Source organism: Pseudorasbora parva, chromosome 5, assembly GCF_024679245.1.
Source record: "Pseudorasbora parva isolate DD20220531a chromosome 5, ASM2467924v1, whole genome shotgun sequence".
NCBI classification, from domain to species: Eukaryota; Metazoa; Chordata; class Actinopteri; order Cypriniformes; family Gobionidae; genus Pseudorasbora; species Pseudorasbora parva.
Window position 1 is genome coordinate 33,343,828 of NC_090176.1, and position 15,920 is coordinate 33,359,747.

General features: G+C 35.9%; 1 protein-coding gene across 2 annotated transcripts in view; it reads right to left on the reverse strand.

Annotated features, from left to right (window-relative positions):
• Positions 1–15,920, reverse strand: part of sytl5 (synaptotagmin-like 5) — a 30,322-nt gene that overhangs the window by 7,659 nt on the left and 6,743 nt on the right. Inside the window, exons 2-13 of one of the 2 annotated variants that reach the window (XM_067443955.1) lie at positions 10,105–10,477; positions 8,287–8,493; positions 7,930–8,045; positions 7,093–7,201; positions 6,796–6,898; positions 6,568–6,697; positions 5,596–5,696; positions 5,280–5,357; positions 1,573–1,638; positions 1,226–1,404; positions 299–401; positions 27–188 (exon numbers count right to left, since the gene is read on the reverse strand). In XM_067443955.1, coding sequence (XP_067300056.1) covers positions 27–188; positions 299–401; positions 1,226–1,404; positions 1,573–1,638; positions 5,280–5,357; positions 5,596–5,696; positions 6,568–6,697; positions 6,796–6,898; positions 7,093–7,201; positions 7,930–8,045; positions 8,287–8,493; positions 10,105–10,229 — 1,479 coding nt within the window. In that variant the 5' untranslated portion in view covers positions 10,230–10,477. The remainder of the gene's footprint in view (positions 1–26; positions 189–298; positions 402–1,225; positions 1,405–1,572; positions 1,639–5,279; positions 5,358–5,595; positions 5,697–6,567; positions 6,698–6,795; positions 6,899–7,092; positions 7,202–7,929; positions 8,046–8,286; positions 8,494–10,104; positions 10,478–15,920) is intronic. The other variant, XM_067443956.1, reaches the window with a different exon arrangement.

Here is a 15,920-nt window from a genome sequence, read left to right on the forward strand (position 1 = left end):
TGTGTGCGTGTGTGTGTTCAGCTCACCCTAGGCTGTAGAGAGAACCACTCCTCTATCTGCGTGTCAAACTCCCAGGAGTCAAAGGTCAGCTCCGTCTCCCCCAGGAAGTTGTTGTGTCCAAAACGATCATGGTGCCACACAGAAACCTGCAGTGTGCGTGTCTCAAGCTGAGAATGACTGACTACATACTATTCAAAGGGATAGAGACAGATAAGAGCCTTTAAATCAATATCTCATTTGCGATATCTCATCAATCTTAATACAAAAACCTTGCAGGCAGGCCTGAACCTACTCTTACCCTCAGGTTTTCATTGAACACTGGGTTATTGGTGTTGCTTTTGATGCTGGTTTTCCGCTTGCTTTGACGGGACTTGTCTGGCAGGAGATACGTTTTAACATAGCTGCAAACACACAAACATAATACCAAATATTTTGCTTCAGTACAATATCAGCCTCTGACACAGTTTTAAAATGATATCTTAGACAGCAAATAAACAACTTTAGATAACTGATAAAATGATTCTAGAGCTGTCAACAGGTTCAATAATTAAACGTCAAGGATTTGTGATTAAGCTCATAGTTATTGAGTTAATTAATTTGATTCATTATTGATTAAAGAAAAGGACAGAAAAAAATAAGCGTTGGGTTCTGCAATGTTTTTAGATGATTTCTGTACCATTCAACACCTTCAATGGTGTTGGACGTTGATAACATCTGGTATATGGTACATACACAATTTTTATTATATAAAGTTATTAATATTTCGGCCGAATCAAAATGTGAAAAATCACTGCATTAAATAAAAAGGTCACCCAAAAAGTAAATTTTTTGGAAAAAAAGTAGTTCTTACTTTCATACACATTTTCTAAAGCCATGCAATAGACTAAAAAATAAGTTAAATTACTGAAAATCAACTATTAAAAATGTATTGTGTTTATAAAATTAAAAGTTGAAGAAAAAGTATTATTTGATGAAAAACGAAAACTAGACTGAAATAAAACAGGTACTACAAAGTATTTATAAATGCACTACAATTTATAATACTAACATAATTATACAATTTAAATTTAACATTATTAAACTGAACTTCCCCTTTTAATACAGTAAAAATGTACAAATTGTAAATCTAATGTTAATATATAGACACCCCAAATAAACGCAGTGCAGGGATAGCTGTCTCCGTTTGTGTGTGTGTGTGTGTGTGTGTGTGCACGCGTGGCCTTACGCATCCGTGCGCTGTCTCCTCTCATCCCCGGTTGCTAGGCAGCGGCACTCGCGGACGAGCACGTTGAGTGCCCCTGTTTTATAGCTGTAAGAGATGTTGAGCAGGATCTCCCCGGAAACCCGCACGTTACCATAGTCCCCAGTCTCACTGTACACGCTCATCATACTGTTGATGCTGGTCTGGAGAGAATATAGGGAGAGTCTATGACTGTGCATGGTTCACAAGCTTGTATTTAAGTGTGTGTATGTCTCTTGTCTTCAGTAATACAGAAAGGCAAGATAGAGAAACTGAAGCGAACACAGCAACAGACAGACACATCTGTACTCAAACACTCTCTGAACACTCACAGTGTCAGCGTCTGAGTCAGGTACATTAAGGAAACCCCACTTTCTCTCCAAGGTAGGTGTGGAAGACTAGAATAAGACAGAAGAAAGACAGAAAGTAGAGAAGATTGACAGCACGAAGGAAAGCCAGGAAAAAAAATAGAGCAGAGAAGTAGAATAAGAAAACGTATATATTGTGACAGGACACAGATTGCTAGAGCCAAGAAGGAATAGTTCACCCACAAATGAACATCATGTGTCATGTTTATTAACCCTGATGTCATTTCAAACCCATTTGTCAATTTTTCTTGTCTTCCATGAAAAGAGATAGCAGAATGATCACACTGCTATTTTGTAGTAATGCGCATTTTGGAAAACAAAAATATCCATCTAAATTTGTGACTGAAATACTGAGAAAATACTGAGAAGTTAACAGAACACAGATCCCCAAACAGCACACCAAATTCAATTAGCCAATTACCAAAATGTAATTACCCAAGCAATTGTTTTGTTTTGATTTCGAGCTAAATGAAGATTTTAATTTCTGTTTAATTTCTAATATTATATATATATATATATATATATATATATATATATATATATATATATATATATATACATACATACATACATACATACATATATATATATATATACATACATACATACATACATACATATATATATATATATATATATATATATATATACATATATATATATATATATACACACACATATATATATACATATATATATATATATATATATATATATATATATATATATATATATATATATATATATATATATATATATATATATATATATATATATATATATATATATATATTTTATCATTCAGTGCATCACTACTCTTTTCCATATAATGACAGTGAATAGGAACTGGGGCTTTTGGCCTCCAAAAATGACAAAAAAAAAAGCACCATAATAGTAGTATATAGGTTTTTTAGAAGCCATTGATGTAAAATCTAGCACAATACATCTTGACAAGGCATATGAACTTACATGACTAATAAGCTTTAAAGGGTTAGTTCACCCAAAAGATTTCAAAACAAAGCTTTGAACTGTTATGAATCAGTGTATCGATTCATGATTCGGATCGCCAATGTCACGTGATTTCAGCAGTTTGGCGGTTTGACACGCGATCCAAATCAGAATCGATACGCTGATTCATACCGGTTCAAAGCTTTGTTTTGAAATCGGCCCATCACTATATAAGTCGTTATTTAGTTTTTTTTGCACACAACTTGCTTCATAAAATGATTGTAGACTTTGTGCCTTTTATGCGTCTTGAGAGAGAAAATGACATTGGTGTCAATAAAGGCCTTTCTGAGCCATCGGATTTCAACTAAAATATCCTCATTTGTGTTCTGAAGATGAACTTACGGGTGTCGAACGACATGTAATTAATGACAGAATTTTCATTTTTGGTGAACTAACCCTTTTAGAGCTATGGCAGAGAGCATATATGATCACTCTAATGGTAAATTTGATTTTTTTTTTTGTCACTCCCTTTCACTGTATGTCAAAGAGTAGATTCGAATTTTGAATGACGTGAGGGTAAGTAAATAATGACAACTTTTATTCCATAAAAAACATAACTTTTGTTGTCAGTAAAAGCCTGTCTTTGCTATTTTTTTCTCTTTTCTTGTGAAGAGTGCTAAATGAAGAGGAACACATCTGACTCATCTAGCTATTAGAGACTGCGTGTGAGTTATGAGTTATGTCAGCTGTTTTGAAAGAGGCCACTTGTCTTCATGTTTGCCTGAATTATTTCTCTTTGTTCTGTCTTAATGCACCACCTGGGTCTGTATGTGTGGCCAAGAACTGGGGAATAAGACAATGATGCACTTTCAGTAGTTATTGCATGTTTTATATGCAAAATTGTGTGTATAACAGATTGTGTGATAAAAGTGCATGCGTGGGTCTGCCAGGTGAGTCAACAAATTAGGTGATCTCATGTAACTGGATATTTAGCCAGGAGGAGGAAATGCTAATATTCATAGGCAGAAAAGCTGGAATGAGTTTTAGAGGGTAGGGCATACTTAAAGGTTTAGTTCACCCAAAAATGAAAATTATGTAATTAATTACTCACCCTTATCTTGTTACAAACCTGTAAGAACTTTGTTCATCTTCAGAACACAAATTAAGATATTTTTCATGAAATCTGAGAGCTTCAACAATTTCTTTTCTTCCATGTCAGTCTCCGACGCCATTCACGTGAGCACCATGACAAATGCATGTGATGCTGAGGCAGGACTCGTCCAACACTGAGCCGGCATTATGACATACAACCCAGAAGCGCTGGACTGTTTACAACTTGAACAGTCAAAAGCCCCATTCGCACAGGACTAGTATTATCTAGGGACCTCTGGTGATGTAATAATTGCAGAGAATGTCTGTGATCTTAATCCCGTGCGAATCGGCCATGTCTGTAATTTGTAAAGTAAAAATTCCCCCGCAAATTACCTACTATATTTCGCCGAACACCGAGGTCCTGTGATAATAGTAGTCCCGTGCGAATCGACATCTCTGTGATTTCGCCAGGATTAGGCGTATATAATTTTTGCAAGCTTTTTTTCTTCCTGTGAGCATTTCTATCTTTATCTTTCACGAAGTCTGCATTCATAATGCGCACCATTATGAATTCCCGTGATTATACTTTATACTTTATATTATACTTTCACTTTAGAATGATTATCAATTTGAGAGCAATCTGATTGAATGGAGTGTTTAATATTAACATCAATACTGTTCTTAATGAAAAACAGAACAGAACAGTACAGTGACAAGCTTGTTTAAATAGGTGCTTTTACATTTAGTTTTGAAACTGAATCTTCCGCCGTATCGTCAGCTTCTCACTCGTGATAAATGAAATCTGACTCCTGCTGCTGGTCTGAGCTAAGTTCATGGCGTCTGTTCGCTAACTGAACAAAATTATGTTTATTTATTAGGCTACTGTAAAATAATCAAAACGATATCGATGCCTGTTTATGATTTCATACAGCTATCTATAACGAAGTCTTGACATCATATCCGGGAGAAGTCAGTAAATTCGAGTAAAATCACAGGCTTGCTTATCCCGTTCGAATGCGCAACTCAAAACTCAGATGTGGGGGGAGTCATTTCTAAATCACAGAGGTCCCTAGATAATACTAATCCCGTGCGAATAGTGCTAAAGACTGATTTGGCAGAGAGGAAATTGCTGAATGAAGTAGTTACTTTGTGCACAAAACATATTCTCGTCGCTTCATAAAATTAAAACTGAACCACTCCATTTTCAAGGCCCAGAAAGGTAGTAGTTACATTGCAGTCTATGAGCGGACTGAAAACTCTTGAATTTTATCAAAAATACCTTCATTTGTGTTCTGAAGATGAAAAAATGTCTTTCAATGGAGGGTTTGGAACAACATAAGGGTGAGTAATTAATGACAGAATTTTTGTTGTTGTTGTTTTTGTTGTTGTTGTGTGTACTAACCCTTTAATAACTGAAAAAGAGGGTGAAAGCATTGAGTTTCTGGCTTCCCTGATGTAAGGCACACAAATATAAGTCTAAACATACAGTACACACATGCAAAACAAAGGAACAAATATATATATATATTTTGTTTCAGTCAGACATTTGCACAAAGCCAGCAAACGCACATTGCAGCAAAGCACCTGTGATTATGTTGTTTGTGTGTGCGTGTCTGTGTAAATCATTATACCATTGATTGCGCACTGCAGACGCTCCGGTTGGTTTTATAGTGTGCTGATAACACCGCATCAATGTCCTCATCTGAGTCCTAGAGCACAAACACTGCCTTCAATGAATATCACACTGAAACAGCACTGGTTTTCTTTAGGCAATCACTTCACTCAGTGATATGATATCATAAAAAAAAAAATCACATTACAGAAAGCCGTCTCTTATCGTTTTAACTCCCTATCCGGAAATCAATCTAATATCCTGCACACAGAAATAAAATTATGAACAAGATTGCAAGTGAAAAGTGGTTTTAAGAGACTGTGGCTGAAATGTACCCCATCGTTCAGTCCTGGAACTGAGTGGCATCGACTAAGCAGAGGATCTTCACTGAACCCCTCACCAGAATTACTGAGGTCCACCTCAGAGCGACTGCGATCTGTGAAGGTGGAGAGAATGAGATACTGTTCTTAAACAAGGTTTTGACTTTAATAAATTATATAGAGTGAGCATAAGACCACAAGCGAAAATACTATTATTTAGCCTCTTTCTAAATACAATTTTAACTTGTTTTAAAAATTAGAAAGTATATAATTCACATATTTTTTACTGAAACACTAACGAATTTCAGAATGTCTCAGTATGTTTGTGTAAATTTGATTATAATGTTTTTCAGAACGATTTGAAAAAGATCCAAAGAGCATATTGTGCTCTAATGGAAACAAGAATCTGACAGTCTGTACAAGAATGTTAAAATGGCCTAAATCAGTGGTTCTCAATCGGGGTTGGGCCCTCTAAGGGTGTCTCAAGATTACTTAAAATTATTGAAAATAAGAAAAGCTTATATAAGCTAAAGCAAGTAATGAGATTTTTCTTTTTCTTTTTAATTAGTGTCCTAGAAATAGTGCAGAATCTTGAATATTTCTACATATATTTACTTTCTTTTTATTTAATTTTTTTTAGAAAATGTTTTACATAGTATTAAAAAAACAGAAAAGGGGATAGACATTCTGTTTTTTGAGGCAAGTATAGGTTTACAAATTCAAAAAGACTGATTTTTGTGTACATGATGGTATTTCCATTTCTTCTACATATATTTCTAGTTCTGCATGTTGTCACTTTGTTCATTTCCATGTTTAAATTAGATTCTGAAGCACACATTTTTCAGTGTGGCCTCAGCCTTTAAATCCCACTTGCTATTCGAGTTTTAATATTAGAGTGAACTAATAAGGACAGTTTCGCAGTCAAATGTTGTTACTGGTGTCATTGGCAGCAAAAGTATATATGTCAAGCTGTTGCCATGGTGATACCTGATGAGAGGGAGGCTCTGGATATGGCTATAGAGGGAGTGCTGGAATCTGTTTGTCTCCGCCCATCCGCCATCTTTTCAGGAACACTGTCACTGCTTTGTATACTAGACACGCTCTCTGCCCCATCCGGCTGAACAAACACACGAACACGCACAGACAGTTAACACTGCTTTCTTGTCATGCACGCAAGTCTGTATATAGGAATGCGGTTGTGTTATCATGTGTTACCCTGTTTCTTGCCTCTGTCTGGGTTGGTGTTTTGACCATTTGTGCTCTCATGTTATTGGGTATTGTTGGTAACCCCGATGGTTCCACTGCAACCGCCCTCTTCCTAAAACACAGACACTTAATGAGACTGAAACACAGACAGTCTTAATGAGAAGACATCCTGTTTTTTCCATGCATAAAGAATAAAAAACATATGCTGCACAGCATAATTACTATAAACTGCAGGAACTATATCACAGTCAGTGAATCCAAGCATAGCAAAGTCAAGTTCAATGGACTGTAAATGATTCCCCTCACCCTTTCCTGTTCTTCCCTGTGCTTTTCTGGATTTGGGGCGTAGGCGATCTCTCACCCTGTGGTGTGGATGATCTCTCCCTCTCTGTTGGTCTGCAAGCAGAGCCTCCATCTCCACAAACAAAAAGTATTATTCATCAGTCATTATTCATTAGTCCTTAGGAAAATGTGTGAAAAAAAAAATCTGTATATTATTATGGATCAAAAAAATATTTGTACTGAAACCAAAATTAAAGTTTTCATTTAGCTGAAAACTAAAAAAGTTTAAGTAATTAAATATGTGTATTTGAACATGGTATGGTATTCTGCTCAGGATATCGTGTTATCACATGATAAAATAAACTAGTTGTAGTAAAGTTCGTTGGAAACAATATTTCAGCTGAACAAATTTGAATATTGCTTCTTTAGCATCCTTTTTGGTCACAGTGAAGTGTGTCCCCACTGCTGACATGTTCACCTGTTGTAGCTTATCCATGCTGTGTGCATGAAATGGACGCTGACACCGTTTCGTCCCTTTAAAAGAATTCTGGCTACAACCAAATCGCTTTGTCCGAATATTTTCGGTTGCATAACTATTAATCAACACAAAAACTCACCAAACGAAATGTTTTGTTAATGCTAAAGTTTAACCGGACATAAACAAACAATGATAATATTTTTTTTTGTATACACCAAAAAAAGGTAACTATTCTAGTTTTCAAATCATTAAAAAAAGCCTGGAGAGAAAAACTTTCCATTATGTATGGGCTGACATTGTGTAAAATGTAAGCAATGTAATGCAATATTTACAGGCATTGGTTGATGGTTGGTGTGTTGACACAAACTCTGAGTTGGTCTCACCTGGAGGACTGCTGAGGATTGACTGTTTGACTACATCACTGCTGGGTACACCGGCATGTTGAAACCTCTTGGATCTCTCTTCCAGAAACCATTCTCCTGTAACCACCTTCAGCTCCCTATTACAGCCAGTCACACATAGACAACACTGTGTAAGTCCCAATTATAGAAGTGACAAGCATTGCTTAATTGGTTCACCTATTAAAGAGCATATGAACTGCAATTTTCTATACTGCAATGACATTTCCTATTGAAAAGTTGGTGCAAAACATGGATTAAAAGCAAAACTAGTTTTTTTTTAATCTTACATCTTTTCAGTATTACAGACTAGAATGTGTATGGATTTTCTGTGTGACTCACGCAGTCTTTGCGCACACAGTACATTTGCAGTTGCTGCCTGGAGGCGTAGCAGTGCAGAAGTCGCAGATGCGCCGATGACAGTTGGAACACACATTACCCCTCTGCAGGATGAGACCCAGAGCACGCAGACATACGGCACACTCACGCTGATCAGCTGAACTACGCCGCCCGGCTCGCTTCAGCTCCAGAAGTTCATTTTTCAGTTTCCTGTAGGGGCACAACTGGCATCACTGTTGGAGAGCAACTAAATGTAGCAACCCTATAAATTAGTAGGTCTATATCTTTTAACATTTCCATTTTATCCATTTGAAAAATTCACAGATTTTTTTAGCTGAATATTTTGTTAATTATTGTGCTTTTGAGCATTAAAGGTGCCCTAGAATGAGTTGAAACAATATGTTAAATTGTTCTCTGATATCTACATAAAGGGTTTGTGGCTTATTTAAGGGCAAAAATTGTCCAGATACAGTTTTACAGGTTCATTTACAACCCTAGAAATTGCCCCTAGGATGTAATGCTCTGTTTTTGCCTTATTTGGAAGAGTCATTAATATTAATGTTGAGGTCTGTTCTGATTGGCTTTTTTCAGCCACTCACAGCACACAATAGTTCAGTTGTTCAGCAAAGCGGCTCGTGAATCCTGAGGTCCTGACAGAACACAGACCGACTGAATGACACTTTAAGCAGAACATCTGGCAACCACAAGCACAAATGCTCTTCCTTCCCTCAGACAATACCAAAATCAGCGATTTTAGACTTGTCTTTTTTCGTCAACGATATTGGATGATTATATAACATTAGTCACTATGTAGGCTATGCAATGACTGATGTACTCTGAAATACAAGCATGCAAAAACATCATACTTAAGTTCTCAAAAATATAAATATATATTTTTACAAAATGAATAGTCTTGTCAAATGACTATTGTTTTAACTTTTTAACTATCGTTTTATGGTGGAAAAGGTGACGTTTGCTTGAAGGATCGAGTGAACGATCTGTAAGCAACGTATCTACGGTTGTATTTTGTAATACAAAATAATATTACCCTTTGTCATTAGACACACTATTTAGTTTTGTATGGTACATGGAGTTTCCTATTGTTACTGCACTAGCATCTTGCGTTATCTAGACTATGCTATCTCTCTAAGAAACTTTCAATTTAATCAGAAATTGTTTAAACAGTCAATAAGTGGATAAATCGCTACTTACTCCTTGCAGGAATACAGTTGTAATTGCCACTTTCTTATGTTTAAGACGCTGAGCGAAGCTTGCTTGAAATGGGTCGGACAAGCAAACGATCTTGAATTAAATTGTTGTGGTATCCGATTATAAACATCAACCACAACCATTGACATTTTTTATATGTGAGAAGGGTATGAAAAGTCCTCACGTCCCCTGCACAGCCTGGAACATGGCATTTGAGTGTTTTCTGTGGTTGGGCCACAGTTATGGAACAACCTGCCCTCAGAGACCTGCCCTTAAAGTGGCACCTTCCCTGACAATTTTTAAGTCTCTTTTAAACTTTTTTATTTATTTTCTCTGGCATACTGATTTAGTTTTAGAGTTTGTCAATATCTTAAGTGTGTATATTTAGGGTTCAAATTTAGATGTGTTTTATAAATAAACTTGAATCTTGTGTTGCGTAACATCCATTGTAGACAGGCTCACTGATTACCTAATTGGATAGTTGTATACCTATTTTAAGTAATTTCAGTGTAGTTAGCTATTCTATTAACTTCTGCAAAAGTAGCTAACTACTTTTGGAGAAGAAAGAAAGAAAATGTCTGTTTGTGATGATGGGCAAGTGGAAGACATTACCTGATGCGTTTCTCCTCTCGTTTCCGGAGCTTGTCATCTTTCTGAAGAACACTAAGGATCATCTGCTTTTCGTGCTCCAGGAGGAAGGAGAGATTAAGGGACTCGGTTGTCTTCGCCATGACCATTTAAAGAACTGCTCACAGAGCTCAAGGAAAACTCAGCCAATCAAACTGGCCATAAACCAATCACAATTATGCTTCATGAAAGCAGCTTGAATCCCCATGAATGAATGAAGGATTGCTTTAGTACATCTACATCTCCCCACAAAGGTCATCTGCCCGCTCCTTCAAATGATAACATTCATCTCTCAGCAATTGTGGCAGGTCTTGTGATCCTATTGTTCAGTGCATTAACCTTTTCACCTGCTGAATGCCTGCAAGAATAACATCCATATAAAAACAATGAGTGATCAATCAGGGTATTTTAGGTGTAATACTTACAATATCATGATTTATGTCTTCTGACCTAGTTAAAGTCAAATTGTAAGGGTCGTAATGAAAAACCTATTATTACTCTTTTCAAAGGAAAAAACATAACGACTATGCCTCTCATAACAAACATTAAACACAAAACAGTATCTAAATGTAGGAATTAAAACATTCATGTATACATTATACATTATATATATATATATATATATATATATATATATATATATATATATATATATATATATATATATATATATATATATATATATATATATATATATATATATATATATAGTACACACTCACCTAAAGGATTTTTAGGAACACCATACTAATACTGTGTTTGACCCCCTTTTATATACATAATAATTTAGAGACAAAATCAAGCCTTTTTTAGCAAGACTAGATTAGATTATGGATGTTGATGGTCTGTACTTTGTGAATAGACTGGCAGTCCAGATGTCAGTATGAGAGCCCAGCCTATCCGACACAGCTACAGCTATTAGTCACCATTTAGGTTTTTATCTAAAGCGACAATACACTAATTGCAGTGGCAGTCTGCCAGCGGCAATCTGGGGTGAAGTGGCTTGTTTGAGAGCACAGGAGTAATAGAACAGGCCAGTAATCACTGTACATCATGCATACTTGGGACTGAACCTACAACCTCTGCATTAATAGCTGCCACTTTCCACAAGATAATGGGGCTTGAAAATGTAAAGTAAATTAAATAATACAATTGTAGATAAAGATTTCTAATAAAAAGAAGTATACCAGATTGGGTATTCTTTTATTCCATAATTTTTTCTTACAATGGCTTTGGCACTAAATGGTTCAATGAGTCTGCATAACAAATGCATTCAACACTACAAGTCGTGTTAAAAAAAAAATGAGAAAAAGGAAATCGAATAAGAATATCCTATTTACTACTCTTCCTGCCATGCGGTAAAACATGACTCAAATGATATTACATCCTTGTTGTCAGTCAGTTTTCATTTTATATGGAATACACTACAATACAATAAAAAGAACATCATACCAAAGGGTTGCCTACAAATTGTGCATTGCATTTATGGGAAACATATCACATACATTTTATAATTATCTATTTAATTTAACTTTTAACTGAACTAATATTCAATACTACTTTAAATAATGTTTATTATAATATTTTAATGATTATAATAATAATAATAATAATAATAATAATAATAATAATAATAATAATAATAATAATTATTATTATTATTATTATTATTATTATATTACATTTTATTCATGTTGATTTTATGTAAAACAATAGTTTTTTTTCTAACATCTATTTATTTTGGTTCTCTCTCCAAAGAACATGGGAATTTAGCTTTTGTAGCTTTAAAAAAAACATTAATTTCCTGATTGGAGCACTGATTTATGGGTCATATCCAACTCCCAGCACTGTCTGTTTGCATGAACTGGGTTAATATGTAGCATTTAATGCATGTGTGTATATTATCTCATCTTCATTGTAGGTTTGTATGAAATAATAGAGTAACAAATGGGGAGGACAGAAAATGTGTGCCAGTGCGTGCGTGTGTGTGGTGTACACACTTGCTTTTTTCTCTGTTTTCTGTCTGACAGAATCTGATACACAATATCTAACAGGCCAGCCTACATAATCAGAACCTTCAAAAGCTGTTTTTCACACCATCATTTACACTTAGAAAAGCATCTGCCATTGGTGACAACCACACACGTACATCTGTGTCACACACAGGTGACAAATTAGTTGTAATGCTGCAGCCAAAAACTGCTTTACACGGAACTGCATTTGTGTACAACTGAGGATCTTGTTCACTTAAGCGTCTGACTCAACAGGAAGACAGAAAAAATTAATTCAAATTTCTCATGCGAGAACTGTTTACAGGGACACACAAATGCACACAAATTGAAAGTGTAACTTTAGTATCTCCGCCGAGGAAAAGGACAGCATGAGCTAGCAAATGTCTAAAAGCAATACTAATTAAAAACAAATCTCTTCTGCGTCATACTGCCATCATCATCAGGCAGTTATGCGAGTCGGAATGTTAGAGTGCTCATTTATATACTCCTGAGCAAGGTGTGTACTGAGCTGCTTCAATAAAAACTGTGGGGTTACAAAAGGTGTGGTATCTCCCTGGATTCCACCCTGAGTACACACATTAGTGTACACAAAGCTCTGTATAAACATACCAACAACCGCTCTCTTACGTTGTTAAACTATTACACTACCATTCAATAGTTTAGGGTCAGAAATATTTTTAATGTTTTGCAAAGAAGTCTCATGCTTACCAAGGCTATACAATTTAAAATAACTTTTCTGTGATGAAAAAAGTTGCATTTTCAGAAGCAATTATTCCAGTTTTCAGTGTCACGTGATACTTAAAGGGGGGGTGAAATGCTGTTTCATGCATACTGATCTTTTTACACTGTTAAAGACTTGGAATCCCATACTAAACATGGACAAAGTTTCAAAAGTTAAGGTGGACGTTTGATGGGAGTATTTCTTTGTCAAAAATACTACTTCCGGTTAGTCATAAGTTTACGCAAGTTTTTTGAGATCATGCGTCCCCTTTGACGTTAATGGGGGCGGAATTTCCTTGTATGGGCCTTACGGACAATTCTACCGGAAGAGCGTGAGAGAGAGAGAGGGAGAGAGCGAAAGTAACAGGCTACGCCCATCAAAGCGCTGGCTTGTAGGATGCTGGACAGGTGATGTGCACATAACAATGTCACCAAAAAAGTGCGTTTTTGGTTGCCAGACCAAGACAGTCCTGCACAGATTCCCCAAAAACCCGCGTTAAGGCAACAGTGGATGTAATTTGCTTTTCCGGATCAGCAACTGAGTAGCGCGAATGTTTATATCTGTTCGCTGCATTTCGGTGCCGACTGTTTCATAAACAAGGCCCAGCTCGACGCCGGATTTTCCCGATCGCCTAATGCTGAAGGATGGAGCAGTCCCAACGTTAGAACCGCAGGCGGTGAGTGAGACTGCTTCAAATGTCTGTGTTTTTTGCCTATGCTCATCAAGTAGCCCAAACATGATCACGTATAGTTAATTGATCAATGGAGCATGCGGTGTGTAGTGCGTGTACATTTGTTTAGCTGGCCACTATATGTGTAACTTTATGTTTGTGTATTGTAAAAGCACTCCAAACAACAATACACAAAGAGGGGGGAAATATGTTGAACTAAATAAGCGCGCTTCTTCATTCAAATGCGCTACTATTCCGTGTCTTTCTATGTAAACACTAACTTAGCCTGCCGTGCAAAACCAGTCCGCTTACTGTCTACACAAACCACGCGTAAACACACAAACGCACGTGCACAACTGCACTTTCCACATGTACACCTTCAAAGACAAAAATACGACGATATAATTCAAGTATAAATATGTAAATAACACAAGCCGCTAAGCATATTATATAGTTAGTGTATAACTTGTACCACATAGAGACGTCCTATTCCACAACATTTTTGCTGCTGCTCCTGTTCAACTGCAGCCTCTGGGTCTGATTCCGGATCATAGATGTATGGCTGTATCTGATTAAAAGCCATATTTTTATTTTGAATAAAGTTTTTTTCCCGCTGTTAGGGATGACACAGCTTTACGACGCACTCAACTCAACACAATAGCAGCGGCGCACACACATCATTATTTAGCTCCGCTCACACGACACGCCCCCACCCGCTCGGCTTTTTCCGGAAAGACTCGGAACAGCGCATCTTTCTTATATAATTATAAAAAAAATAAAGACTTTTCGGAGATATGCAGGATGCAATGCTACTCTATAGGTACTCAAGATTGACATGACACTGACTGAAACTGAGTGTTTCACCCCCCCTAAGAACTCATTCTAATATGCTGATTTGATGCTCAAGAAACATTTCTGATTATTATCAATGTTGAAAACAGTTATGCTATACTCATTTTTTTTAAATGTAAATGGTGAGGAATAGAATAGAAAAACAAAACACACATTAATTTTTAATTAGATTTTGTAACAAAATAAAAGTCTATTGTCACTTTTGATAAGTTTTATTCCTGAATTTGTTTCTAGCCTGACAAGCCAGACCTACATCTGGATGTTTGGTCTGGGGAACTCACCATTAGGCATGTGCCGATATCAATTTTTCATGTTGCGATTAATTGATGAAGTTTTATCACGATATACGATATTATCACGATAATGAAATAAGTTGCAAAAAAAAAGTGTTGCCATAGCATAACAGCTTTAAGAACTATTTTTGTAAGAACAAAAATAACTGAATGTTTAAATACAATAATGCACCAAAAATATATACAGCTCTGGAAAAAAAATTAAGAGACCCTTCATTGAGAAATCAATGAGACATCTGAAAATCTTGTTTTTTTTCAGAGCTGTAAAAGTACAATTTTCAAACAGATTAAAGTGCAAAAGAATTAGGCTATAAAGAACAACAGATAGGCTTACAAATTACAATAAGGTCTCATTATTTAATGCATTAACTAAGATTGAGCAATAGCTACATTTGGTACAGAAAGTATAATGTTTTTGTTAATGTTAGTTAAGAAATACTGATCATTGTTAGTTTTATCTCAGGTCCATTAAAAAAGTTATTTTGATTTTGATTTTAATGTTATTAAAAAGTAACTAAGAAATTAACATAGAATGATTAATTCTTTATAAGTATTTTTCATTGTCAGTTTGGTAATAATGAATTAACAGATGTTAACTAATGAAGTCGTATCTCAAAGTTATACTGAATAATAACAAATCATTAGAACAGTTCTAATTATTAGGGTATGTTGTAGTCCAGATTGAAACATAAAAATGTTTAAATTTGAAAATAAATAGCCTATTAAGTCTTTAAGTATTAAGTATTTGGTGCTGTGATGAACAACATTGAGATTACAAAAACGAATGGCTGTTTTAAAAACTACACGCGGTTTGTTTGTTTGTTTGCTGGTTTCCGGGGTAACTGGCTGCATTCCGCAGTTCATCAGCGCCCTCTGCTGTCACTGAGCGGCACTTCAGCAGCGCGTCTCCTTCACCGGTTCAGTCATGTGCAGACACACCTTGGGCTTGTTTATATCTGAGCGCGTGTCCCTTTGACGCAGAATACAGCGGTGTTGAGCATTTATACGGTTGATGGGCAAAGTATTCTTGAGTGGATTATAAAAAAATTATAAATTGTTAATAAATTATTATTTACGATATTTTAAAGTGCCCACGATAACAATATCGTGCATATTCATTATCGTGATAAATCGCATTATCGAAAATCGGCACATGTCTACTCACCATTGACAGGGCTCAATCCGAGTGGTGGGATAAATGGTTTTGTTTTAAACTCTCTCTGCATGCAATATGATAGCGCTACAACCAACCA